Here is a 26780-nt window from a genome sequence, read left to right on the forward strand (position 1 = left end):
GACAGTGTGCTCAGTAAATGTCTCAGGCAATGGAGAGCAGAGGATGCAGTGCTGGAGGACAGATCCTCATGGGAGGACAAACCCCTGTGATCTGAGAAGCAAAAACATTTGTGCTCTCAATTACGAGTTGGCATCAAGCTCCAGTCACAGTCATATATCTGTCAGGATTAAATGCCCTAAGAAAACACTGTCTCGGTTTCAGTTGTCACCTGAATGGTTAAATTATCAGACAGAATTATCTTGGCCCACTTTGTTGTTTTCATTTAATCATATTTTTTGTTTCAGTGTAGTTATGTTTCAGTAACAGAAATCCTCCTTAAAGCCTTGGGGGAAAAAAAAACTTGGTGAAGACAACATTATTCAAATCTGGAGAATGCGAATATGGTTCCCAATTTCTATACCGTTTTGTTTGGTGAAATGGTAGCTTGGAAACTCAGTTTGTGTGAAACCCAGATCAACTCTTCACAGTAAAGTTTCCTTACACTTCTCTGTAGCTCACCCCTGACCTCTAATTCTGTTATCAGTGCTGCTTCATGAGGAAGATAGACACCAGAATGAAAGAAAAGATTATTTGAACACTTACTGCTGACACTGGTATTAAAATTCAGAGCAAAATTGACCCTTTTTTTCAACATTTGTTATATTCTAGAATGATTGTGCACCTTTTCTCACATTTAACTGACTGTCTTTTTAATCGTGCCCAATGTTTTTAATGGAAATCAAAGCAGATCTGCTTGATTGAAATGCACACTGTGGGAAAGCAAAACGAAATAGGTACTGTAAAATATATTCAGGTGTTCCACATAATACCAAAAACAAAATCTGAAAAGAAACGGTTTTATTGAACTTTCACACACTAACCAGCTGAGCAACCAATTTCTGTTCCACTTTTGCATTTTAGGCTAAGTGCATTTGAGTGAATGTCATTACATTACACCAGTGATTAGATCTGACTCGCAGACAAACCGGTGTGTTGATCTGACAACATTTATTTTTTTCAAAGCCTGCATGGTTTCACACATGAGGGCTATTTTTAGTGCTGAGTGTCTCTAAATATTCTCCAAATGAATCCCAGGACATTTTTTTTTAATCAGGCTCCAACAGAAACCATAGACAACAATGCCAAATGTGTTCCTGTGATTTCCTTTACTGCATTAATCAGAGACATGAAGTAACTGGGCTGTTATAATCACAAACATCACTCTTGACGCTACTCTACCGTTCTAATTCAGTAAAACAGAAGACGGAAAAAACATTTTAGCTGCTATTTCACTAGAATTTCAGCTCAGTGACAGGACTTTTACATCCTTACTGAGCCATACTGTCTTCTTTATGAACAAGAGGTCTAGGGGTTTAATGTTTCCTGACCATCAACCTGATTTAAAAAGCTAGCAGTTGGGCTGCTAAAGCTGACAGAGACTGTTGTAAAAAGAGGACATAAAAGAAACAACATAGATTTAAATCTGTGACTAGAAGGAATCCAGTGTTTGTTATGTGAAACCATTTTCTTTGCAATATTGATGAACTGCAACAGAAAAAAGGGCGAGCTACTTATGGTGATCTACAGGTCCATTTATAGTTTTTTTCCCCGCACGAGTCATTAAATATCAGAGCACCAAAACAAATGAAACCTGTCATTATACTTTGTTTCATGAAAAATACTAAACCTAGTGCTTTAATCAGGTGTGTTGAAGCGAGGACAATAAACCCTGCAAGGAAGGTGAGCTGAGGATCAAGATCAGGAGACACTGCCCTAATCTCATATAACAGTTGCTGTCAGATGTAATTTTTCAGAATAAAAACCATGAGGCTGAAATACAAATTATGCATTCCTTTTTCTTTATTTATTTCTAGTGCAATTTCTTGTATATATTCCCTGTCTGTGGTATATTGAGAGCAAAACTGAAGCTAAACAATAAATCCATGCACTGAAAATGTTTTGGAAGTAATAGAAAAAAAGAAACATTTATCATTTCTAGATAGTCCACACCTTAAGTCTAAACTGGATTGGTCTTGTGTACTGATCAGCAGCTTTTTGAATTCTGGAGAACAATGGTGTTTAAAAAAAATCAGTCCCCTGTCTTATTTTTTTCTTTTCTTTTTTTTGTTGGAATGTGACAGTTTTTAACATATTTATATTTTCCATTTTGCATTTTAAATTCTTTTTATAGATAGATAGATAGATAGATAGATAGATAGATAGATAGATAGATAGATAGATAGATAGATAGATAGATAGATAGATAGATAGATAGATAGATAGATAGATAGATAGATAGATAGATAGATAGATAGATAGATAGATAGATAGATAGATAGATAGATAGAATTACTTTTGAGAAGTGTTTGTGTTTACCTCTTCTTTTTTTCTCAGTCAGTTAATTTTGTTCAATGTTTATGTTGACATTGTTCAGTGTCAATGTTTATGTTGAATGTTTTAAGTTGGTGTGTTTAACATAACCGAAATAAATGTCTCCAGAAAAAAAAAAAAAATTGAAGTGAAGTACAAAACACAACATCAAGAAATCAAATAGATCATCAGCAGCAACAACCAATGCTATCATTCCAAAATCATTCAACCACAGTAAGCAATAAACGTAGCAGAAACACCAAAATAGAGCTTGCAGATAAGAAAATAAAGTATGTTAAAATATATAAAAAGAGAGTACAAAAAATATTATAACAAAAATAATAATAATTATATTTACAGTACACAGTTTTCTTAGAAGAGGAAGGTTGAGCTGGTTCTTTTTATTTTATTTTATTTATTTATTTTCTTTTTTAGGTTGAGCTGGTTCTTTTTTTCTTTTTCTTTTTTTGTAGGTTGAGCTGGTTGGTTCCCTCCCTGCCTCTGAGCGTCTGTGTCGTCATCAGTCCACGCTGCTAACAGGAAGTGGAAAACAAACCAACTGCAGGTGTTGAAAACGAGGAAGTGAAAAGATAGAAAATATAGCTCTTTCCGCCGTCAACAAAGAAAAAACCCTGAAGACATTAGACTGTGTCTCCAGATTTTAAAAGCGACCACAAATGAGCTTAGGAAGCTAGCTTTCAAGCTAATTCTGCTAACAATAGTTAGCAAAGCCGCCTGAAAGTTGGAGCAGGAGGACAGGAATACTCTGACAAGTAAGTGAACACCTAAATGTTTGTTGGCTCTACAGTGAGGTAGAGGCAGGCTGTGGAACAAAAGCAGGTTTTCCTCTCAGTCTCAGTGTTGTTCGAGTCCGCCGTGGCTAAGCACCAAACAGCTGAAAGAAGAGGTGAGCTCAGGGGAGAAAGTGACAGGACAGGAGGGGATGAAATGAATCCAATGGAGTATGACATGTCCCTTTTCTGAAAGGTGAGAGGTAAAAGGTCAGAGTCAGTGAGGACAGGTAAGGAGGGCAGGCTCCTTCCTAGAAGAACACCTGAGTCCTGTGGCTCAGTCAGTGAGAAAATGAAAGCAAGACATTTTGCAGATGGGACCAGTGGATTTTCTTGTTTTTACACTTCCACAGTCCTGCAGCTCAGCTGGTGTGAGCATAACTGTTGTGGACTTTAGCTTCTTATGCCAAATTATTGCCAACTCTGCAAAATTCTTATCAAAGTTTAGGCTGTGAATCTTGTGCTTTCCCAACACTGACTGGAATTCAATGAAAATCCTGTTTTTTTTTTCTTTTTGTGTGTGTTTTGTTTAGTTTTTTATTTTCTTGTTGCATTTTTCTGATTATGAAGGACATGTATTAAGAACATTACGCTCAAATCCTGGTGATAAAGGAGCAGATTAAAAAAATAAAGTTTTAAAAGATTGTGATGTAAGCTACCTGCTCCAAGCTCTCAGCAACAGAGAGGGGAACGGGGGCGGGGTTACTCTGTCCCAAAGATTTCGCCCACAACTCAGAGGAGAATTACTAATGAAGTACTGGGTCTCTGCAGAAACTATGTCCTAGAAAATGACTTTATTTTTATGTAGACTAAAAACAACATCATCATAATTAACAGAGCATTGGAAACACTTTTTAATGACAGTAGTAGGTCTGCTGCCCTTCACTCTTGAGGAGTTTCTTAAGCTAGGCTCACACTGCCCTCAGCAACACGCATTCAAGTGGCCACTTCCAATGAAAGGTCTCTTAGGTATGCCAGTTTCTAAGATCATTTTTTGGGTTCAATGTCCAAAATGTGCAGCCATTGATCACGTGTTGCCAGTTAAACCAGGTCAAACTTTGACCAACCATTGACCTAGATCTTGTAATGATATTATGGATGGCTTCCCTTAATACACGGAAGAGCCAATCATTGGTCATGGTGGAAAAAAATAATGATCACAGTTTGTGCCCAGTCTAAAAGATATGACACCAAGTCTCTCATTTGTCAGAATAAAGCTGTAAAAGCCTGGAGCAAGATTTGCACTGCTTTGACATTTCACACCAAGCCTCTTCCAACTTTGGGTTGTGGACAAACGCTAGTAAACAATAGCAAAAGAAGAAGAAGCCCCTCCCTGACTCCCTGCTTGTCCAGTGTGGGCCTGAACAGGTGTCAAATGTCCGTTGTGTAGCTTTAAAGTTTTCCTTTTTTCAGCCGCTATGGACCACAAAGGGGAACTTCTGGAAGGAGCCATGGGGCCGAATCAGGAGGAGCTGCCACAGATGGACGGATCATGCGACGCATGTGAGCCCGATGAGGCCCAGCCAGCAACCCTTGTGTGCCACATCTGCAGCTTCGCCTTCTGCCCCGTCCACGCTGACGAGCATTGCAGCAGCACATGTCACACATTGGTGCCTTATGACTTCAAAGAGACACAGCCCAACGGTCCAGTTACAGAGAAAGACTCCACAGATAGGGGCAAAACTGAGGAGAAGGCCAGAGGAGGCGGTGCAAATCAGGGGGCTGCACTAGATAACGGGGGCGACGGCGGAGAGGCAGAAGCAGCACAAAGTCCGTCACACCAGCATGACGAGCCTGCTGAAGAGGCTGAGGGGGCCGGGGCAGGACCCGATGCTGAAAAGAAGGACAGGGACATTGTGACAGTTGAGAGGCTGCGCTGCAAGGAGCACGGCCAGGAAGGCTCGCTCTACTGTAAAGCCGACGAGAAGATCATCTGTGTGGTGTGTGCTGTGCAGGGGGAGCACAAGGGCCACGAGATCATCACCCTGCATGAAGCCTATGCATTGCAGAAGGTAAGTTACACTCCAAAGAGTTGTGAGTGAGTTATTGTTTACTCTGTCCTGCTTCACTAACCTCACAAAAAAATCCAGTAATGATCACTTAGGCGGCCTAACATTCAATTAATAAATTAATCTAATTATGCGCTCAGAAGGATGATCATTGAAAGTTGTGAAATGGAAATTGGTTTAGATTTTTCTTTATCGTCCATTTGGCTTTGTGCCGACTATGGCCTCTTCCTTTTCTCATTTCTGTAAGTGACATTTTTCATCAAGCTCACTTAATGGGTTCAATGCAGCGTAACACTGCAGATACTAGGACTATAAGGTTTGTGGTAATTATAATGCTATGATGCCCATTAAAAAAACATATAGGCATTGTGTGTGGGGTCATGGAGAGTAGGGGGGAGAGAAAAGGGGTGGGTTGGTTTCATTTGAAATTATGTTGGCTACCTGTTTTATTTTTTAGTCTGTTTCTAACTGTGAAACACTTTGAGCTGCTCAAAGCAGGAAAAGTGCTTTTTTTTAAAAAAAAAAAGTTTGATTTGATTTGAATGAAAAAGTCAGATCAGAGGATTTTATAGAGCAAGTAAAGGAATCTATAAGAAAAAGTAAATGTCCTTTAAATAAGACTTGCCTGATGTTTATTCAATAAAAGCATTTAAAGTAAGGGATTGCATAAACGTTTTCACTGCAATGCAGATTTCTGTTCCGTATATACAGTGTACACAGTCATGCTTGTTAATTTATTTGACTCTGCCAACATTAAAAAAAAAGAGGTTTTTAAATGATTTGCCAATTTAGTGAGCATCAATGCACACTAGTTTTTTTCAGAGCTGGATTTTCAAATTGTAGATACGGATAGCCCTACAGAATGGCCAACGCCCTGTATAAGTAGTGAGGAAATTAGGACACCATCAAAGCCTACATATTCACCATAATATCAAAGTAAAGCAGTAGAAATCCAACAACTAATTGAATTCTCTGTTAGCTGGTCAGTGTGGGGGTTAAAATGGTGTTACCCAGAGACATTACTCTCGTCTAAGTCTGATATTTTTTTATTTATTTTTTCCCAAAATGGCTAATTTCCTAGTAAAGCCTTTTAGGAACTTGGACATAACCCTTTTCTGCTTCTCTGCCTCCAAAATAAATGCGTTCAATGGAGAAAGTGTTCTCATTAAGAGTTTAAATGTTCTGTGTTTTGGGGGTCAAAGTGGAGAAGAGTCTTGGCTTGATTCATTACACAGCTCTGAAGCTACATCCATTACACTGTTTAAGATAAGTACAGGCATCAAAAACACCAATAATTATGTTGTATGGAAGTCAAATTCAGAAAATCTTGATCACATTTTTGGAGGACTTCTTTTTGATTCTTATTACCTCTGCACTGTTGGTTTCTTTCTCTGTAGCACGTGTGGTAGACAAAAGCAAATTACCACTTTTCTGTTTGCGCTCTAACAGCACTTATGGATGAACTTATAGCAAAGAAGGTCACACATACCCCAGGGGTACTTTATATACTTATATATGTTGTTTCCTAAAACAGTTTTTTAAAACATCAGCTTTTATTTGTACACCTAAATCTGTGTACCAACCATTGACTGAATATAAGAAGTGGACAACTATTACTTAGTCACTATTATAAACATTCTTGTTCTACTTTTTTTTTAACACGTTCTTGCTAATCCTCATTTTTCACGATTTCTTTTTTTTTTTTTTGTGGTCAATGTCGTCAAACATTCAAAACGCTTGAGTGACAAATTTTGTGTTGGCCACTTTCCAGTGATAGCGGTACGGACTTCCAACAAGCTCACTCCTGATTGGCGAGAATGGTTGACATAAAACAAATCACTGCTTTCTGACAATGTCTGGTTCCAATATGGCAACATCCATACCTGGAAAAAAAAGTCGACTGAATTTACTTCATTCAGTTGGAGCCAGAAGCAAGTCAGATCCTACGGGTGACGCCACGCTCACTCGGTCCAGTTCCATGTACGGTCAATTCTTTTTCAGCTTCATAAAGAGGATGCAGACAACTTCCAGCTGTTTTTTGTGTTTTTGCTGAAGCTCCAAAGAGGAAAGCTGTGTGTGGATGCAGTGTTTTTTTTTTTTCATTTGGGGTTTTCTCTGTTGTTTGTGTTTTGTGTGTCTCTGCAGAGCAAGCAGGGCTCTGACCTGTTAGGATACACACAGCAGATGGCAGAAAGGATCAAAATCAAGTGGACCAGCCCAGACGTGAGTGCAACCGCTCTGTTATCACAACTTGCTTTTGACTGTTATCAAAGGTAATGCAGACCAGAGAGCCGGTTTACCTGCACACAAAAGACTTTTATTTATGTGCAGTACTCCAAAAAAGGTACTGTAAAAAGCTGTTCTTCTTTCTCTTTCGGCTTTTCCCATCAGGGGTCGCCACAGCGAATCATCCTTTTCCACCTCACTCTATCATGGACATCTTCTACCCTAACATTAGCCAACTTCATGTCCTCTGTTAAGACATCCATATATCTCCTCTTTGGCCGTCCTCTTGCCCTCCTGCCAGGCAGCTCCATCTCCAACATCCTTCTACCAATATATCCACTATCCCTCCTCTGAACATGTCCAAACCATCTCAGTCTGGCTTCTCTGACTTTGTCGCTAACACAGGCAACATGAGCCGTCCCTCTGATGTACTCGTTCCTTATCCTGTCTAACCTGGTCACTCCCAAGGAGAACCTCAACATCTTCATCTCCGCTACCTCCATCTCAGCCTCTTGTCTCTGTCTCACTGCTACCGTCTCTAACCCATAGAGCAGAGCTGGTCTCACCACTGTCTTGTACACCTTTCCTTTGAGTCTTGCTGACACTCTTCTGTCACACAACACTCCTGACACTTTCCTCCACCCGCTCCAACCTGCCTGCACTCGCCTCTTCACCTCTTTTCCACACCCCCCATCACACTGAACTGTTGACCCCAAGTACTTAAACTCCTGCACCTTCTTCACCTCAGTCCCCTGTAACCTAACGCTTCTACCTTGATCCCTCTCGTTCAGACACATGTATTCTGTCTTACTACGACTGACCTTCATGCCTCTTCTTTCCAGAGCAAACCTCCACCTCTCTAGCTGTTCCTCCACCTGCTCTCTACTCTCACTGCAAATTACAATGTCATCCGCAAACATCATTGTCCAGGGAGATTCCTGTCTTACCTCGTCTGTCAGCCTGTCCATCAGCATAGCAAACAAAAAAGGACTCAAAGCTGATCCTTGGTGTAGTCCCACCTCCACCTTGAACTCCTCTGTCTGACCTACAGCACATCTCACCACCGTCATACTTCTCTCATACATGTCCTGAACTACTCTGACATACTTCTCTGCCACTCCAGACGACCTCATACAGTACCACAGCTCCTCCCTCGGCACCCTGTCATACGCCTTCTCTAAATCTACGAACACACAATGCAGCTCCTTCTGACCATCTCTGTACTTTTCCATCAACATTCTCAAAGCAAAAATGGCATCAGTGGTGCTCTTACGGGGCATGAAACCATACTGCTGCTCACAAATCTCCACCTTCTTCCTAAGCCTGGCTTCCACTGTAAAAAGCTGTTATGGAAGCAAAAATCCAAACATGTCCTAAAAAAGATCTTCTGTTTAAGTAGAGAAAGATGAAAACCTTTAGTGGAAAAAGTATCCACTCTGAAAATAGTGTTTTTGGTGTTTTTAACATGTTCTTGTAGAATTTTTCTGATCAGAGGATGTATATTAATAAAATTAAATACCTTAAATTGCATTAATGAGTATTTCTTTATTCAAATAATTGGAAATCAGGAGCAGACGAAAAGAATTCCCTTTGAAAAAGATTTTATTAATTCTGTAGAGCATAAGCTGGGCGGACCAAAAGCTTTTGCTGTGCTCCATACTGATGCATCCACTTGTAGACGACTACATCGATAAATGTCTTTGTTTTCCTGGTCCGAGCTGGCATCCGGCTCCAAACTATACGACTAGATAGCTCCAAGATTGCTCGCCATTTTTGTTGCACCGGTAAAGTTAAGTTGGAAGTGGGGATTGAGGGGCTGTGAGGTAGCGGGAGAGCGTGCAGACAGAGAGCTCTCAGCAATGGGAAGCAGTTGCTCCTCTCCAACAGTTCTGCTTACAATTTAGAGATGTTTTTCTAATGACACTAAAAACTGTGTCCTAGAAAACTAACCTTAGTTTTTGGTTTTCACAAAAAAGCGTCATAATCCCAATTAAAAGACCACTTGGAACACTTTAAAAAGAGATCAAAAGATGATTGAAGTGGATCTTCACGAAAAATGTTTGCAAAAATGGATAATGACACCTATTTTTATTAACTCAAAAACAATCTGAAACACTCTGTTTAACACGGATAGGAAGTCACCAGAGGATGGCTAAGTAAGCAGTCATTTGCTCTTTTATCTTAGTTGTCAAAGCAGAAAGCCGTGAAGGAATTGTGATAGATGTATGGAGAAAAGGATCCAGAAAAAGTCTACATGTCATGAACATGATGTCAAATCACTACAAACACATTTTTTTGAATTCAAGCACAACATAATTGGATTTATTTTTAGGTTTCAACTGATTTTACTTTTTTGGGTCAGCCATCTGTCATAAAACCAGATGTCTGTTTTTGAAAAAAGGAATAGGCACAAAAATCACAAACATACATAATCCCTTTGGATTTTTTCCACTTTAACCATAACAATTAAATAAATGTACTTTTACTTGGAGATTACAAATGTTTAATTTGAATTACCATGTGTTGTGTTGATTTTTGCCTTTGCAATAATTAGATAAAAAGAAAAAATTAATGCAGTTCCAATCTTCTTTTTATTTAGATTCTAAAAATAAAAAACTTAAGTGAAGCAACCTAAAATGCCCAATTTCTCCTGAACTCTATAGCAGCAAAGCTGCCTTCTCATTATTAGATGTTACGTCGCTTGCATCCTTGCAATGCTGGAATGCTGTGCAAAAGACAGTTCAGGAGAAGTTATTAAAACACGGAGACGAGAACTTTCCATCTTTGAGTCTGATTGTCTTTGTCCTCAAAATCATGATCATAACATTGCTTTCGGTATTCAAAACTCCTTCAGGTTGCTATCTGCAAAACAGGGCACCTTGTGCATTTCGCATGCAGTCGCATTTCTCTTGATGTCAACCACAACAATTGCAGCTCAAACTGAATTTTCATGACAAGTCGAGCATGAAAACAGTTTCTGTATTTTCATTACAAACGCTGTAGTCGGGGGCATGTTCTGCCTTTGCAAATCAAACCTGACTGCCTGCAGTTTGGAGGTTGTGCAGTTAGAGGTGGAGCAATGAAAGACGGGATCAAGAATGTTCCACTATGGCCTTAGCAATCCTCCACCCCCCCCCCCCCCCCCACTGACGATTTAAGTTTTTAAATGTATTTTTTACTTTTTTTTTAAACCTTTGGAGAGCCACGGCACCAACAAAGCATTGCCAAAGACCTGCAGAGATGTCTGTGACTTTTACGCATAACATAAAAGGTTAATTTGACTGGCCTGTGACAGATGCTGGTATTTGTGACAGCCAGAACCCCCCCCTTTTGAGTTCAGGTATGTTATCAAACGGAAATATCAGCTCTGCATCAGGGGCTTCTCGAACTTTCTATTTTGCACCAATGTTTTTCCAGGTCACAATATTTTAGGCAAAAAGCATCTTGCTTGACACTTTTAGAGAGCATTATACGTTTTTTGTGCTCTTTCAAATGTCAGTGCTTCTTGTTATGCATGACAGGCAACAACCAGATTGACTGCTCCTGCTGAGGAGGTGTGTGTGTGTGTGTGTGTGTGTGTGTGTGTGTGGGGGTGTGTGTGTGCATGTGTGTGTGTGTAAGGCAAAGATACAGAGGGGGAGCCGGCGGAGGTCAAACTGCGTGTTATTGATGTCCTGAAAGACTTCATCGGAGAGGAGCTCTGAATTTCTTGTTGGGGGAAGTGAAGCAGGAAGATGCAACACTTTTAGATGAGCTGATTTAATACAGCCTGCTTGATTAGGCACTTTGCTGTAGGCGATGGGATTGAAAATATCTGAGGCTGTGGCCATTTTCCAAAGGGAATTGAAAAGCACATTTTTTATTAGAAAAAATAGTTAAAGCAACTGCATTTTTTTGACTTAGTTACAACTGCTGTTATGGGTAGATGGGGGCTATTGGGGGCAGAAAATGGGCTAAACCTGTAGGGGGCATGCAGCATGCAGGTGAGCCACACGAAATAGCAAGGTCATAGACTGTCTCTGCTCCGCTCCATTTTGATGCATCTACTTGCTGACAAATAACGTTTTAACATTTTCCAAAGATTTTAACATTTCCAAATGCAGTCTGATCTGCTGCTGCAGTGACTTTAATGAACGGGTGAACTCATTTTATATCTGCTTTTCAAAAAGATCTGAAAGGTTGGAAAACACAGCCCCTCTCAAATCTGCCTCATTTTTGGTTTTACTTGTAACATTGTCTGCAACCCCTAGTTTCTGTGTTTTTAATATCCATTTAGAATTTGAGTTTTACTACAATTTTAAATGAAGGCTTCTGTTTTTGTAAGTTTAGTTAGTCTTTTTTTGTAATGAAACAGAATAGTGACTTTCTAAAAAAAAAAAAAAATAGCAGTTACTCATTCTCAGAATCAACAACATAATCAGAATTCTCAGAGAATGGTGATTGCAAATCTTTGCTAATTTGCCCTTCCCAGACATTTTGTCCCAACGTGCCGTCATAGAAGTAGGATTAATTGTGAACATTTTTCTGTCTTGCGGGTCTGATTCTTACAGAACACAGGACATGAGATTAAAAAAAAAAGAAAAAATTGTATAACTATAATATAATTTAATCTGTATGGTCAGTGCTTTTTCTATACTAGTTAAGTTAGGGGTACTCGTGAAGTTTGTATTTCTGAACAAAACTAAGCAATTTCAAGCCATTCTTCTTTTTCATATAATGAAGTGATTTAAAGTAAAAACAGAGCTCTTTATTAAATGTTATAAAAAGTGGTTTGGTCTTCAAAACTTGACCTCACCAAGATGGCGGTGCTCTCCTCCAATGAGGAACCACGTGATGTCTCCTCTAGTGATATAACTCATTGGAAGGACCCTGAAGGACCCCGAGAACATCCGGCAACCCGAGAACATCCGGTACCCACACCGGAAGAAGCCAGGACTAAGAGAGGCTAACACGCGCTAACAACATTGCAGCATTTCCCGCATATAAAAACTATAATAATTAGTATTTTGTGTAAATAAATGTAGTATTTTACTATCTTTAAGTCCTACTAGTTGCACATACAAAATGCTTATTTGTGCCCACAAAATACCAATTTGTTACTGCAAAATACCAATTTTTCTGCATAAAATGCCAACTTTTCCACATAAAAGTCTAATTTGTCTACACAAAATGCAAATTCGTGCCTATAAAATCCTGGTTTGTGCCCTCAAAATGCCACAGAATATTAGTTTGTGTCCACAAAATACTAATTTATGCCCACAAAATATTAACTTCTGCCCACAAAATACTAATTTATGCCCACAAAAAATAATAAGTTTGTGTATACAAATTTCTAATTTGCATCTACATAATGGTAATTTATGTACACAAAATCTGTACGCACAAAATGGTCATTTGTGTGTACATAATGCCAATAAAATGGCACTATTTAGCCACAAAATACTGAATTGATGCAACAAAATGCTAATTTTTGGCCAAAACTAGTTTTTTTTGTCATTTCTAGGGCTCAGTAGATTCTTCATCAACATTCTTTTAAATCTTTTTTAGAGATGGTCATAAATTCCACATCAAATATAAGTCATTTCCTGTTGCTACTTTACAGTTGTCAGGATTCTTGTTTTTATAACCCATCAATGGCAGCTGCTGATACCATAAAATAAAATTAAAATCCTTTGTGTACTCATCTAAATCCATGTCCTAAATTCTTCAAAAATAAAAAAAAGATCTTTTAAAAATAAAAATACTAGCCTGACGTCCAGCCAGGGCTTTTCTTCTTTTGTTGTTCTTTGTCCATCTTTACAGCATCTTTGCCAGTGTAAGCATGTTCTGCTGCCTCTCCAGAGGCCTTTTTTACGGCCTCAGCTTGCAGCCATGCAAATGAAGATTAGTGTGCATGAATGTGCATTTTTTTGCAGCTTGGGCACATTTTTAGACTTAGGCAATGACAGAGAGAACTTGCTCCACAGAAACTCTGAATCCCACCATGACCCTGCCAAATAGTACCTGAAAATTAATGTATAGAACGGAGAGATAAGTTTAGGAGATAGAAGGAAACACTGATGCATTGAGGGATATAAAAAATACTTTTCTGCTTACTTTATTATTTTATTTTTTTGTTAAATTCCAAGTTAATAGCAAATTATAGCAAAATATGCTAAGGGGCTATTTAAAATTTTTCTTTATCATATGATTATTATGCGTTATTTTAGTTTATTACTTCATTTATTTCATTTCCCAACTAATGACTCATCCGCGATGATCCAGTATAAACTGAGAGAAGTGACTTTTACAAAAAAAAAAAAAAGAAAATAGAAAAGAAGTAGCCTGCTCCTGCACTTGATTAGTCAAGTAGACCGAGCGACAGTGTCTCTGAGCAGAGCAGACAGACTTTGTGTTTGAGGGGAAGGGAGGATGCTTTGTTACGTGTGCGCTATGTGTGGGAGACTTCGGACTGCGATCCGTCCCGCAGCTCTAGGTGAACGAGCTACCGAACTCAGGAGAACCGGGTCTCCCGGTAAAAGTGTGTGTCCGTGCAGAGCTCAGACCGTCAGCTCACACAGTGGCTTTGGGGCGGTGTGTGAGCTTTTCAAAGCAGAAATGTCGCGCAGTCCTTAGAAACAGTTCAAACAATCGTGGATTTGTGTTTCCAGTGGTGTCCTGACAAAAAAACGGCTGATGTTATTCCCTGCAGATTGCAGCATTTCCCGCATGGATTTTATGTTCATCAAAGGCTAAATGTTGTTAGCACATGTTAGCCTCTCTTAGTCCTGGCTTCTTCCGGCTCCGTTCTTCAACAGAAAAAAGCACTGACCACACGGATTAAAATTAAAATGATGAGCGAACAGGCGCTTCATAATAACCGTAACATTAATAAAAGCACGTTTAGAAAATCATCGAGGATATTATGGAGCTGCCAGATATCTATGTATATAGCCTCTCTGCGGAACTCATTTCCTCTTCTGGTATTTCAAACACTACTGCGCATGTGCGAATGATTTATTCTGACCAAAAGTGTGACCGTGTGAACGTTTGTTATAATCGGAAAACGTTTTTCTGGGCCCATGTACACGGTTGAATTCTAATCCGACCATTGATCCGATCAAGATATTTTGCACATGTTACCGCGGCTTATGGTGTCAACTCGCAGTGCGGCGGGGGCGTGGCATCACAATGGTGTCTCTCTATCATGATGTCAGTCAGCCATCACGATGGACGATGGTATCGTCCACACAACCCTACTCCACTATGCAATTTTTAGCCTGTTCTTCTTATTATATCCTCTTCATCAGAAAAATGTCACGACATGTAAAAATTTTCAAAAACCCAATTTTTTATCAAATTCAAATTCAAATTTTATTTGTCACACACACAATCATACAGCGTACAATGTGCAGTGAAATGCTTAGGCGACCGCCCGCGACCTCAAACATGAAAGAATATCAATATGAATAGGAAAATAGATATAAAATATAGGAATATACAAATATAAAAACATAAAAACAGAATGTCCGAATGTGTGCAAATATGCTCTAAAAGTGACATGTGAAAGTGGCTTGTGTGTATAGTGTCCATGATTACTGGTTAAGAGTCCGTATCGCCTGCGGGAAGAAGCTCCTTCTCAGTCTCTCTGTGTTAGCCTTCAGAGAGCGGAATCGCTTTCCTGACCGCAACAGCGAGAACAGTCCGTTGTCGGGGTGGCTGAGGTCCTTTGTTATCTTCCTGGCCCTGGTCCAGCACCGCCTGCCGTAGATTGAGTGTAGGTCACGGAGCTCGGTGTGGGTGATGCGCTCAGCTGAACCCACCACCCTTTGGAGAGCTCGTCTGTCCCGCATGGTGCTGTTCCCGAACCAGGTTGTGATGTTTCCCGTCAGGATGCTCTCTATGGTGCAAGAGTAAAAGTTTCTAAACACCAAAGAGGGCAATCTAAAGTCTCTCAGGTGTCTAAGGTGGTAAAGACGCTGCCGGGCCTTTTTCACCACGGTGTTGATGTGACAGTACCATGACAGGTCCTGCGTGATGTGGACACCGAGGTATCGGAAGCTGTTCACTCTCTCCACTGGGCTCTTGTCAAAGGGGATCGTTAAGCGTTCCATTACTGGCACAATGTTCTCATTCATCAGAAATAAAGGTAAAGAGAGAAAGAATTGTATCCTTCCTAAAACAGATATTTAGTAACTCCCACTGTCTCACTAAGGACAATTGATATCCATGTTTTTCTGGCCTTGTACTAATAAAGATGCAGATTAAAAGCATTATCTCTTCTGTCTGGTTTAATGTGCAATTGGAGAATCTGATTGCTTGTGCCGAAACTGCAAAAATACAGTACATGATAAAACTCTGCGCCCTTTAGGGCAGCTGCTCTGCCAACCTTTGTAAAGATGATGATTCTTTGCTTCACTGAGGAGAGGAAAGCTAAGAGCGACAAGATGAAATAGATAGAAAGGAAAAGTGAAATTCTGCTCCAGGGATGAAGGGAGTCCGAGCAGCTAACGTGTGCATATTGAAGCAGTTATTAGGAATTTCCATTTGCATGGGAAGGACTTTTTGGAAGGAGTTTGTTTATTGAGGTGTTTTAAAGTAATGAGTCGTGGCTAAAGGGAAGCTTGGGAACTGGGTACGGAATTAAAAAAGGTATCTTGGTGAGCAAATCTGAAAGTCGAACAGATGGCCAAAATTTAGCAGGGAGTCCACATCTGCTGATGAAATGCATGGCATTGTTTTTATGCTATTAATTAGTGACCTGTGGAAGGGTATTCATATGTATCTATTACAGAAAAAAGTGTTTTAAATATAATTTGCTCTAAATAATTATTGTCTCTTCTATCTCTTGCACGTTCTGCATGTTTTAGATCTCCAAAGAGGAACTTGAAGAGTACGTTAACAGTCAGTTTGATGAACTTCGGAAGTTGGTACATCTAGAGGAGAGGAGGACCCTTCACCTGGTGGACCTCAAAGAAGCCTTTCTCACAGCATCTGCCGCTGAAAAAATCGCTGAGATCACTTCCGAAACCGAGAAACTGCAAGAAGAAATGGACAACATCACACAGCAGCTGTGCCTGCTGGAACAGGCCGAAGCTGTGGAGCAGCCCATGGGACCCGCAGAGGTCCTGGCAGCAGTGGCTGGACCAGCCAGAATGCTGGTGAGGAGAACTTTCCTCCTTTATGGCAACCCGAAAATGGTTCTTAAACACAAGAAATACAAATCACTGCAAAAAGAAATACTGTCCAGTTGAGTTTAAATTCAACATTAAATGCAATATTTAGTTTTACATTTAAGTTTTTAGGGGTGAGACACCATTTATTACACATTAATATAATTCAACTTTACATAACCAGCAGGGTTTCAACAGTCCATGTTCAAAGCACATTACAGTGTCGTTTAAAATAACAAAAACCACAGCAAACGTCTCAAACTGCTGGAGTTCTTCTGTTTATCACAAATTTTCCATTTTCATGTACTTTTTTTCTACATGTCAGTTTCTTAAAGGTTTTAGTGTCATCACTCACCCAGTTTGTATGTTTGAAACCTCTACAAAGATTTTAAATAAAAAATATATTTTCCCTTTTTATACAATTGAAATGAATTATGTACTGAATAACAGGAGAAAAAATCAAACACATATGAGCCAGCCCAGTCCTTTCTAATGTTAAAATCTCTAAATCCACTATCATTCTGTTCTTGGTCTTGTTTGTTATGAAACACTGACTCAAAGATTAACCAATTGGGGTTAGTCTACGGGCATTTGTAGTTGGAAGCAATTTTTAAGAAGATTCTTGGAAGACATACAAAAGCCGTGACACAGTTGAATGTAGTTGAGTGGTTTTATTTGTTCGGTTGTTGTTTTTTTATCTTAAGCCTGTATTACAATAATTTGATCTTTTGAAAAAACAATTTGCAAGAAGATAGCATTCTTTAATGGACTTAAACTTAAATGGTTATCCTCTCAATTGCATTTGAAATAACTGGCGATTACAAAATGAGAAAAAACTCAAAGCACCTCACCAGTTGAAAAGCAATTTCTAGAACTGACTTAATGACTAAATTGAATTCAACCCCGTTACTGTCATAAACAGTTAAAGCATCATTTTAGAAACACTATGGAAAGAGAAAAGGTAGTAAATTAAATTCTATAAAAATGTTAAAACTGTGATCAATGCTGGATCTCTGACATCACCTACAGAGTTCAAAATGGTTCCAATGAAGTCTAAAGTGAGTTGGGTAAAATGTGTTTTTACTCCGCCCACTTTTACAGCTTTCCAAAAAGGGTGATTGGGATGGACAAAGTAAAGCAAGACTTTGTTGAGTTCATCTACAGGTTCATCCACCTGCAAATTAAAAAATCACATAAATCTATATATTCAAATTTGAGCTGAGAAAAAATTAAAAGCCTTGATATAAACAAATAAAAAAACTACCTCAAAGTGGAAATGTAAACATATGAAGATCCTGTAACCATGCTATACTTCTATGGTCTAAGTCAATGAAAAATTCTCACATTTTGAAACCAGATTTCATTTTTTTTTTTTGCTGTGAATAATGGCCAGTTGACTCCATTTACCTCACTCTGTTCCATCAATGTGTTGTTCTCAAGTTAAAGGATATGTTATACCTAGATATAGACACACCTGTAGTAGGTCTTGGCGATTGTGACGATGTCATCACCAATATAACTACATTTTATGCCTTCTCACTGACTGGAAGGCCAAATTCCTGCAGGTCTCATTTAAACATACCAGGAAGGCTTTTTACTGCTTATAGGCCCTAAATGAAAATAACCCCCTCGGTCCATTTGTCACTTGTTATATTTTTGCTCCATCGTCAAAACAGGAGGTGTAAGTGTTCCCTGCTGAGCTTGACTGGAGAGGCTGTAGTATTTGGTAGTAACTCATGTGCAGATTGCTTTTTGCTAAGAAATCCGTGGTGGCCGAGTTCAAAGTGACACTAATTGAATGGTAACTCACTTGAATCACGGTAAGTTACTACTGGAGAACGTATTAAAACGTGTTTGGAAATGTATGACCAATAGACAGGTAGTTATGTTAACGCACCACTGCACATGTGTCAGATCTTACCTGTGGATCCACAGAGTCCTCAGTTGTAAATTTAGGTTATTGAGAATGTGATGGAGTTTTATTAGAAAGTACTCGCATTCTAAGGGAATAAACCAATTTGGTATACGGTCCTGCCTAAAGTAATTCCTACCTCAGGGGTATGAGTGACTTTGGGGAGGATTGTGCATCTGAAGTTTATGATTAGGATGTTGGGTGGAAATGGTAATGGTATATAGCTAATGTTTTTTGTTGTTGTATTTTGTTAACGATTTACCTGCTTTTCTTCCAGTAACCACCACATCTGTGCAACGATCTGAAATGTTTAAATCTCTCCGTCCTTCTCACATCCCCTCCCTCTCTCTGTCCTTGTTTTCAGCACAACATTGAGGCCAGACCAAGGTAAGACTGCCAGTGTGATTCATATTCACCTTTTTATAGCAAGATAGGTCAGCTGCCTCTGAGGACCTTTCAATACCTCAGGTTCTTGCTGGAATATATACCAGGGGACTAACAAGTATTTATACTGCGTATTTCCAAAAGTGCACATATGTTGTAAGTTTGGGTTTCTTTGCATTATAAATGTGTGTGTATGCATTCCTACCTTTGACAGTTATGCATCTGTTTTCCTGTGTAATGTCTGACAAACTCTCTACGCACACATTGAGCCTGCTGTGACTCCAAATGGGCCCGAGTCACATCAGTGCAGCAGAGGTGACAGTCTGCCTGAGCCCATGAAAGACCCCTAAAATAGGATCTGTCAGGATGAAGCTCCGAATGCCTGTGCGCCAGGGTGCATGTCGAAACACCCCCTTGTGGTGTGCTCAACTGTTTCTCTTTTAATTAATATTAATCATGCATTCCTGTGATCGTAAATCTGTTGGTGTGTCATCAGCCATGGGTAAGAGAACTCTAAAAACTAAAGCACCTGTGTTGGGTTTTTTTCAGCTTCTGTCTTGTTCGTTCCTGTAATGCATTATACAGTCTGTTTGAGCTTTATCTGTATCAGCCATCGGTGTGAAACTTCCTTTAAATCCTCACCAAACACACTGGCTTTCTTCAACACATTAGCTGTTTGGACACGCTTTCATTCCTTAACCCTTTAAAACCAGAGCTGTAGCACCGGTGTTAATGCTCTTTGAATTAGCGGAACTTTTCCACCGTTTACACAATTTCAATGTATCCTGAAGCTGAGAAAAGCAATATTTGTAATGATATTTAATACTTTGCAGAAGTAACACTTTGAAGTAGTAAAATGATTGGAAAACCAAGAAAAAAAACCAAGAAAGACCTTGATGGATATAAGCACAAAGCTGCTTTTCTCAGCTTCAGAATCCGTTGAACCTTATTTCCCCAAGTACAAGTTGCACCGGAGTATAAAGGTGTATTCAGAGTGGGAAAACTGTTTGTTCCGGACCCAGTCTGCTTAATTTGCTCCAGATAGGGTCCTGACCCTTGTGTTTGGTCTGTATTCAGACTGTTATCAAGTGGCAATTCCTTATTCGAACCAAAGCTAGTAAACAAAACCATGTGAATAAAACTCGCTTCGGTCATTGGTCAGGAATTACGAGGGCAGGGCTAAGCAACTAGAGATAAATTTTGGAAGTCTGTGCTTTGCAGTCCTTCTCGGGGTAGTTCATTCAAACTTTCTATTTTTCTGACCAATTTTAAACGCCTGTATCAACGTCAGGCACACCATTTTTGCTGCAAGGCGGTTACTGGCAAGACGTCGTCTAAGAAGATAGGCTGCTAAGTGTTTCCGACATGTAGATTGTCAAGAAAACAGTGAAAACCAATTTGTATCATGTTAAAAGTTGTTTTGATGAGCCTGCATTCATCCAATCACATTTCAGTGAGTTATGTGTGTCTCATCATTGGGGAGTAAAATCAAGTTAAGGAGGAAAAGGATCAGAGTCTCCTCCATGTTTGTTTTGGATGGCACTTCTTCTTTTGTGTTGCTCCCAGTACCAAATACAGATACATACCTGCAGTGCTCTCTAGTGGTTTTTGGCAGGAAACATTAGGGGGCAACTGGTTGTTACTGGAAAAATAACAAATAGATGAGCTCAAATATCTTTACAAAAATCGCTTAAAAGTCACTCCTGAGTAGAAGTTGCACTCCTGGCCAAACAGTGCAAAAAATGTGGCTTACATTTTGAAAAATACAGTAATTATGTTAATTGCTAAGACAGTCGAATAGTTCCAGTAATTCAAAGAGCGTGTGTTAATCATGCTATCGCTGGTGACCACTCTTGTGTTTAAGGGTTAAATTATAATCTAACCCCTCCAGTAAATTTCCCTGCATTTGTCTTGAGGGAAAATGATCCCATTTTCTCTCAACTTTAGTTAAGCTTGATGCTCAAAAGAAAAATAACCTTGTTATGCATATAGTAGACTTGATTAACACAAACAAGCTTGTTTCCTGTCAAGAATGGAAAAAAAAATAGTTTGGTTTTAATTTTGTGTTGTTGATGACTTTTTCTCCTGCCTGCTTTGGGGAAATGGGCTCCATTTCTTCTCTGGGGGGAATTGGCTGTGTTGTTAATAAGCAAAGGAAAGTCATAACAAGAGGCGGTGCTCAGAACCAACGTGCAATATGTTATTGATTGGTGAGCCTCTATTATGACCCCCTGAGCTGTAGTTCAGATGGTTACCACAGTTTGGGTTGAAGGCTGGGATGGTTTGCCCTTCGACGTGGTTGATTGCACACCAGTGGGAGCAAACACATGCCTGTATAATTACTCTCAAAGTGCCTAATTTTGCTAAAAAATGCAGCCTGTGCACAATCTGTGGGGGTACTGTGAAATGACACGGGAGAGAATTGCTAAGGAGAAAGGGAAAGCCTGGAGAGGATGGTAAAAGAATGAAATTGAAGAAGGGCATTTTTCTGTTGTGTTTCATGTTTGTTGAGCGGCAGAGATTAGAGTTCTCTGAAGGTGAGTCAAACAAAAGCGTGAATCGAAGCTGGAATAGGGCAAAGTGAGGAGAAGCAAAGAGAGATTTCAGGGGATCAAGCGACAAGTGGATGTTTAGGGTTATGTGCAGTGGAATCCAGACAGTAAATTGATTATGGAGCAGAAACACTAATCCTCTGTCTGAGCCCCATATCGCTGCAGTGTACTCCGAATCCCTACGGGACTTCAAACCTGCACCCTCATGCATCTTTTTTGGACAAGCTCATCAATATGAACCCCTCGTCCTTCCTTACGCCTTTCAACATAGTTCCTCAATGCATGCCAAGACGTACTCTCTTCTGAATATAAATCTCTCCTACTCCTCTCTAAGCATTTTACTGCTTCCTTTAATGTCATGAATTGCAAATTTTATTTCACATTTTGGCTTTAATTTTTTTTCTAGGATTTTCCACGTTTTGGGTGTGTTTGTGATGTTTGTGCATCTAACACATTGCAATAACACCTTCTGTCCACTTCACTGTTGATGTATAGTTGGGTGTTTAAATTATTATAGCATTTTATCGGTTAAAATGTATTTACGGGAGCTGCTGTTGATTTTTCTCCATAGTTGTTTTGCTGTAGATTGTTCCTTCGACAGCTCTTTGGTATTACATTAAACCCTTAGTATAGGTATTGGTGAGTTTATAAAGGCTCAACAAAGATGGGTAAAGAGGATTTACCTTTATATACGAGATAATGTTTAACACCTGAAATTTATTTGGCGCTTTGAAAGCTAAGCAGGGTTTGGCCTGGTTGGAAGACCTTCAGGTGCTGTTAGTTACTGAAACCACATGGGGACACCTTCCAGTTTCTCTAAAACATAACTTCAACACTTAGAATACACTTTGACAAAGAAACCTGGGGTTTACATCAAGATTTCCTGACAGACTTTGTTGAGTTTGACATGAAATGAGAAACGATTGGCAATATTTTACAGCACTTCTAAGAGTTGACCAAACCACTTAGACCAGTGTTCATTTGTGTGTTTTAGTTCAACAGTCATTGCAAAAAAACTTCACTTTGAAATGGTTTGTTTGGTGAAATATGCTTAATAAATAAAGTAAATTCCTCAGCCCTGGTCCTTAAGTACCCCTGTCTTGCATGTTTGATGTATTTCCCTGCATTAACAAACTTGGTTCAAACCACTGTGACTCACTTATCAGGTCCCTGCAGAGCTGATGAGCAGAACCAGGTGTTAGAGCAGGGAAATACATAAAACATGGAGAACCACAGTTCAGAAACTCTGTTAAGCAACATCATTCAGTAACAGCTGCTTTACTTCAGAGCAGTTTTACCCCAATTACTACATTTTCTTTTTTTCTTTTTTTACAAAGCGAATTTAAACAAATTCATAAGACAGCAGTTTATTCATCATTTAACCACATTTGATCAGAGGTGCCGAGTCATTAATGGAATGTTTTCATGAAAGAAAGCACTGCTAACCCATTACTTTTTAACACAGAGGTGTTGCTTGATAAAAAATGTGTCATTAGGTTGAAAATGAGATAAAAATCACACGGAAAGTCTTCCAGCTTAGTTTTAACAGCATTGCAGAATCCAAAAATTGGTAGCAAAGTGATTTCTGGGCAGCTGTGTGTTGGTCATGGCTGATGAACTGTGCTCGTGTTTGAATTAAATTACCCCAATGTGGCCCTTTGACTGCTTTAGCAACATCGATGTGGCCCCATTTTAAAAGAGAGGGGAAAAAAGTTGCCCCCTCCCCGTCCAAAATATTGATTTCTACACTAATGAAAACACTGCATTTCAGGCAGTATAAAGCACTTTAAATGTTACATAATGGAACTTCAAAATAAAGCTAGCTTCTTTAAGGTTATTTGGGTTCTTTATTTTGAAAAGCCCTAACCTGGACAACAATGAAAGCTCGATAAACCACATTCTGCGTTTAATTGTTAATGGAGACTAAAAAAGTATTTTAGGAATTTAAAAATAACACTTTTTTTTAATTAATTAATATATTAACACAAAAAGCCCATTTACGACAAGCCTGTCATTCTTCATTCTTCCTGCTGATGTAGTCTGTACTAGTGATGGCACAATTCTTGACTCAAAATGAACCGTATGTTGCACCATTTAACCAAATCGTAGGGGGAAGCGAATTTTTGCATCCCTACTGCAGACCAGCATGTTTACGTTGAAAGTGTCAACAATTTCAGTGCTAAATTTAAGAAGAATTTAGTATTTATTGTTTTATTTACATTACACCAGGCTAGTATGAGCCAACTAAAAGGTTTTTCTCCCTTGTAACTTGTTCATTAGCAAATAAAAAAAAAAGGATTTGAACAATTTTGTTGTTTTTTGTTGTTGTTTAGTAATACGCAAAACATATATCTTACCTAATTTTGGAAATCAAACATAAAAAATAAAAAAATCAAACAAAAATTGTTCCGATCATAAGTTCCCAAGATGGAAGTAGTTATGGATGAAAAAACAAGTTTTGAATAAAAACATCCACAAACAACAAGGTAATTGTAAAATTAAATATTAATTTGGAAACAAAAGCCCTTTTGCCTGACTTATCATATTTAAAGAAAAGAGAGAACAATGCTGGAGGTGAAGCCACAAGCTTTTTAAAAGTCATCCAGGCTCCAGCATAAACATTCACTCACTCCCCAGAGGAAGTGGATTCAGTATAATTTGAAATCACTTTGTGGATTTATATTGGTACTCAGGGCTTTTAAGTAATGATGCATGCCTGCATATGTCTGCAGATCTTCAGAGGAGGCTTTAGCTTTTTTCCCACTGCTTCCATTGTCACTTTAGCTTTAAGCAAGTACGCTTTTGGGCACTGCATAAAACATAGGGCAGATGAAAAGACCAGGACACACACGGACAAAAGCCCTCTGCAATTAGTTTTTGCTTCTTTTAAAAAATATCTTAATTAATGTTGCTCTAATTCCTAGAAAATATTAAATATTTTATACGATTACATCTTTTCCAACCTCTTTTTCTTGCACCACACAAACCTACTTCTACTGTCCTCCCATTTCCTGCACCGCACCTTTTAATCCCCCTTACTGGAATTTGCCGAAATTGCTTTTTCACTGACTTTGCACAGCTGAGGGGAAAGACCTCAGTCTCACTTAGTGAAGGCTGAAGAGCCTGACAGAGAAGCAGAGCAGAATCTTTTAGGACACAGCTTATGTGTCGGAGTTTGTTGCCCTTTAATGGTTCGAGTAGATGTGTGAAGTGTAGCAAGAAGGTTTAGGGAGAGTAGCCAGAGGAGAAGGAGGCACAGGGGGAGGGAGCTGCATTTCCTCTAATGAAATATTTATATCACCTCCCACCATAGGAGTGTTTGAGGAGGTGCTCCTCAGTGCTCAGACTGTACTTATATTAAGCTTTTATGCATCCTCTTTTTTTCCGATTCAGTTCTTGATGTTCTCTTGATCTCCTCAGGCCACCAGCCGTCGTCCAGGTCTTGGGTTTCAGATGACAGTAACGCATAAACAAACCATTGGACGCACATGAGGACTGCATCAGCAATTTGGTCCCCTTGATGTTAAATCCCCATTCATTTGTGTTCAAGTGTGCTAACATGAGCATGTTCAGTGAAAAAGTAAATATTTCAGTGAGCTCATTTTTAATTGCTTTCCTTTACTAACTACGGTAGTTCTTCCGGTCTCATTTCTTAATTGCACTTGGTTAATTAGTGTTGAAATATTACCCTCCTCGAAATCCCTTTTAAGATTCCTTCTGAACATCCAGATGCTTCAAGTTCTTGGCTGAGAAAAGGCCTTTATTTTTCTTTTGTTTGTGGATCTATGCATTTGCGTTTTGTTGATACCTTTACCTTCTAATACCTATAAACACTGTGGTGTTAATTCCTTTGTGCAATCTGCTTCTCCGAAGGCTTTCCTTGCCTTAATGCTTCGTTTTTTTCCCACTAAAGTGCTTGTAGACCTACTTTGATTTGTATTGTATATAACATATTCATCTATATGTGTGCCAAACTACTTCTCTGCTCTTTAGGAAGCATCTGAATAGCAGTCGGGCAGCGTAATCACATTTATAAAAAAAAGAAAAAAAGAATCACACTTCTTTGGGTTTTACCACGAAAAGTGTGAAAATGCTACAAAACCTCCTGCAGGTTTAACAGCTCTTTGTCAGCATGTTATAGTATTCTGCTTAAAGAAAAGGAATGTCATTTTAAAAAAAAGGATTGATTCTCATTCCTTTTCCTGTTGTGCTGACAAAAGAAAGCATCAGAGAACTTTTTAATTAAACAACTTTCTAATTAACTTTGCCTGGAGGTGTTTAAAATACTAATTTGACACAGAAAGTAATGGTTCGGGATATCTTGCAAGTTATACTTTATAAATAAACTGATACCCTTTAAAATACTTAATTGAATTTATTGTAAAAGCATAAGTCTACAGTGTTGGGAGTAAGTCATTACAACATTATTGTTTTACAGTAAAACATTTCTTTTTAGTTGAAATATAATAATTAGTAATATTTCAATCAATACATCTTCAGTAACTGGTTTATTACAACTAAGTCACCATCCAAAATATTATTGTTAAAAGCAGCAAAAATGTCACATAACAAAAATGTGTTTTTTATTTTAGGTCTTTGTTTGTCTAGTCCAGTTGTTTTTTACTTCCCAAATGTGCTTTTATTTTGTAGTAACAGTTTGAGTCTATGTTCAGGTTTCAAAGCACCGAGTCCATATTTAGATTTTTATGGACTACTAAACAGACTAAAGCTGAGGGTTGTCCCCTGTGTTCTGGTGCTTTCACTTCACCAAAAATAAACAATCGGGATGTATTAAACCATTTCGGCCCTCATCTAAATGTAAAATACCATAAGGAACATTTGTCACTTTTAGACTGTAATATTCTATTAAAGAAATTAACTTTATAAAGTAATGCAGGTGCCATAAATCACATTATTTTTCAGAGGCAGTTGTGTCATAAAGTTAGAGATTACTTTTGAAAATGTGTAATGAATTAGAGTTTAGAAGTAACTTTCAGAGCTAATAAAAACATTTGTGTAGTACAAAGGGCAGTAAAGGAAACTGCTAGGGCATGCTTTTTTGTTTTTGCTTCTTCGTGTGTTCAGTTGCATTAAGCAGAGGATGCTGGGTATAAACAGACTGGGATAAGATGAGCACAAGGTGTAGCCTGTAGAGATGTATTTCCTGTTCATTGAGGCAGATGTGGAGAGACTAGTGATGAGGAAGGAAGGAGGGGATAAAAGGGGGAGGGAACTGAAAGCCGAGAATCTGAGGTAAGCTTTCTGGGCAGTTTAATAATGCAGCGAGGAAGGGCATGAAAAATGAAAGAAAGCATGGAAAACAATAATTCAGGAGGCTACAATACAAATCCAACACAACAGCAGAGTTTGGTCCAGTAAGCTTTACTAAAGTGTGTTGTTGAGT

At 38.9% G+C, this 26780-nt stretch overlaps 1 protein-coding gene across 1 annotated transcript in view; it reads left to right on the top strand.

Moving 5' to 3' along the window:
• Window positions 1-2830: 2830 nt before the first annotated feature.
• trim44 (tripartite motif containing 44) overlaps window positions 2831-26780 on the top strand; it is a 40882-nt gene continuing 16932 nt past the window's right edge. Inside the window, exons 1-5 of the mRNA XM_011476307.3 lie at window positions 2831-3123; window positions 4555-5153; window positions 7296-7373; window positions 16226-16516; window positions 18805-18827. Coding sequence (XP_011474609.1) covers window positions 4560-5153; window positions 7296-7373; window positions 16226-16516; window positions 18805-18827 — 986 coding nt within the window. The 5' untranslated portion in view covers window positions 2831-3123; window positions 4555-4559. The remainder of the gene's footprint in view (window positions 3124-4554; window positions 5154-7295; window positions 7374-16225; window positions 16517-18804; window positions 18828-26780) is intronic.

This window comes from Oryzias latipes, chromosome 6 (genome assembly GCF_002234675.1).
Source record: "Oryzias latipes chromosome 6, ASM223467v1".
Lineage (NCBI taxonomy): Eukaryota > Metazoa > Chordata > Actinopteri > Beloniformes > Adrianichthyidae > Oryzias > Oryzias latipes.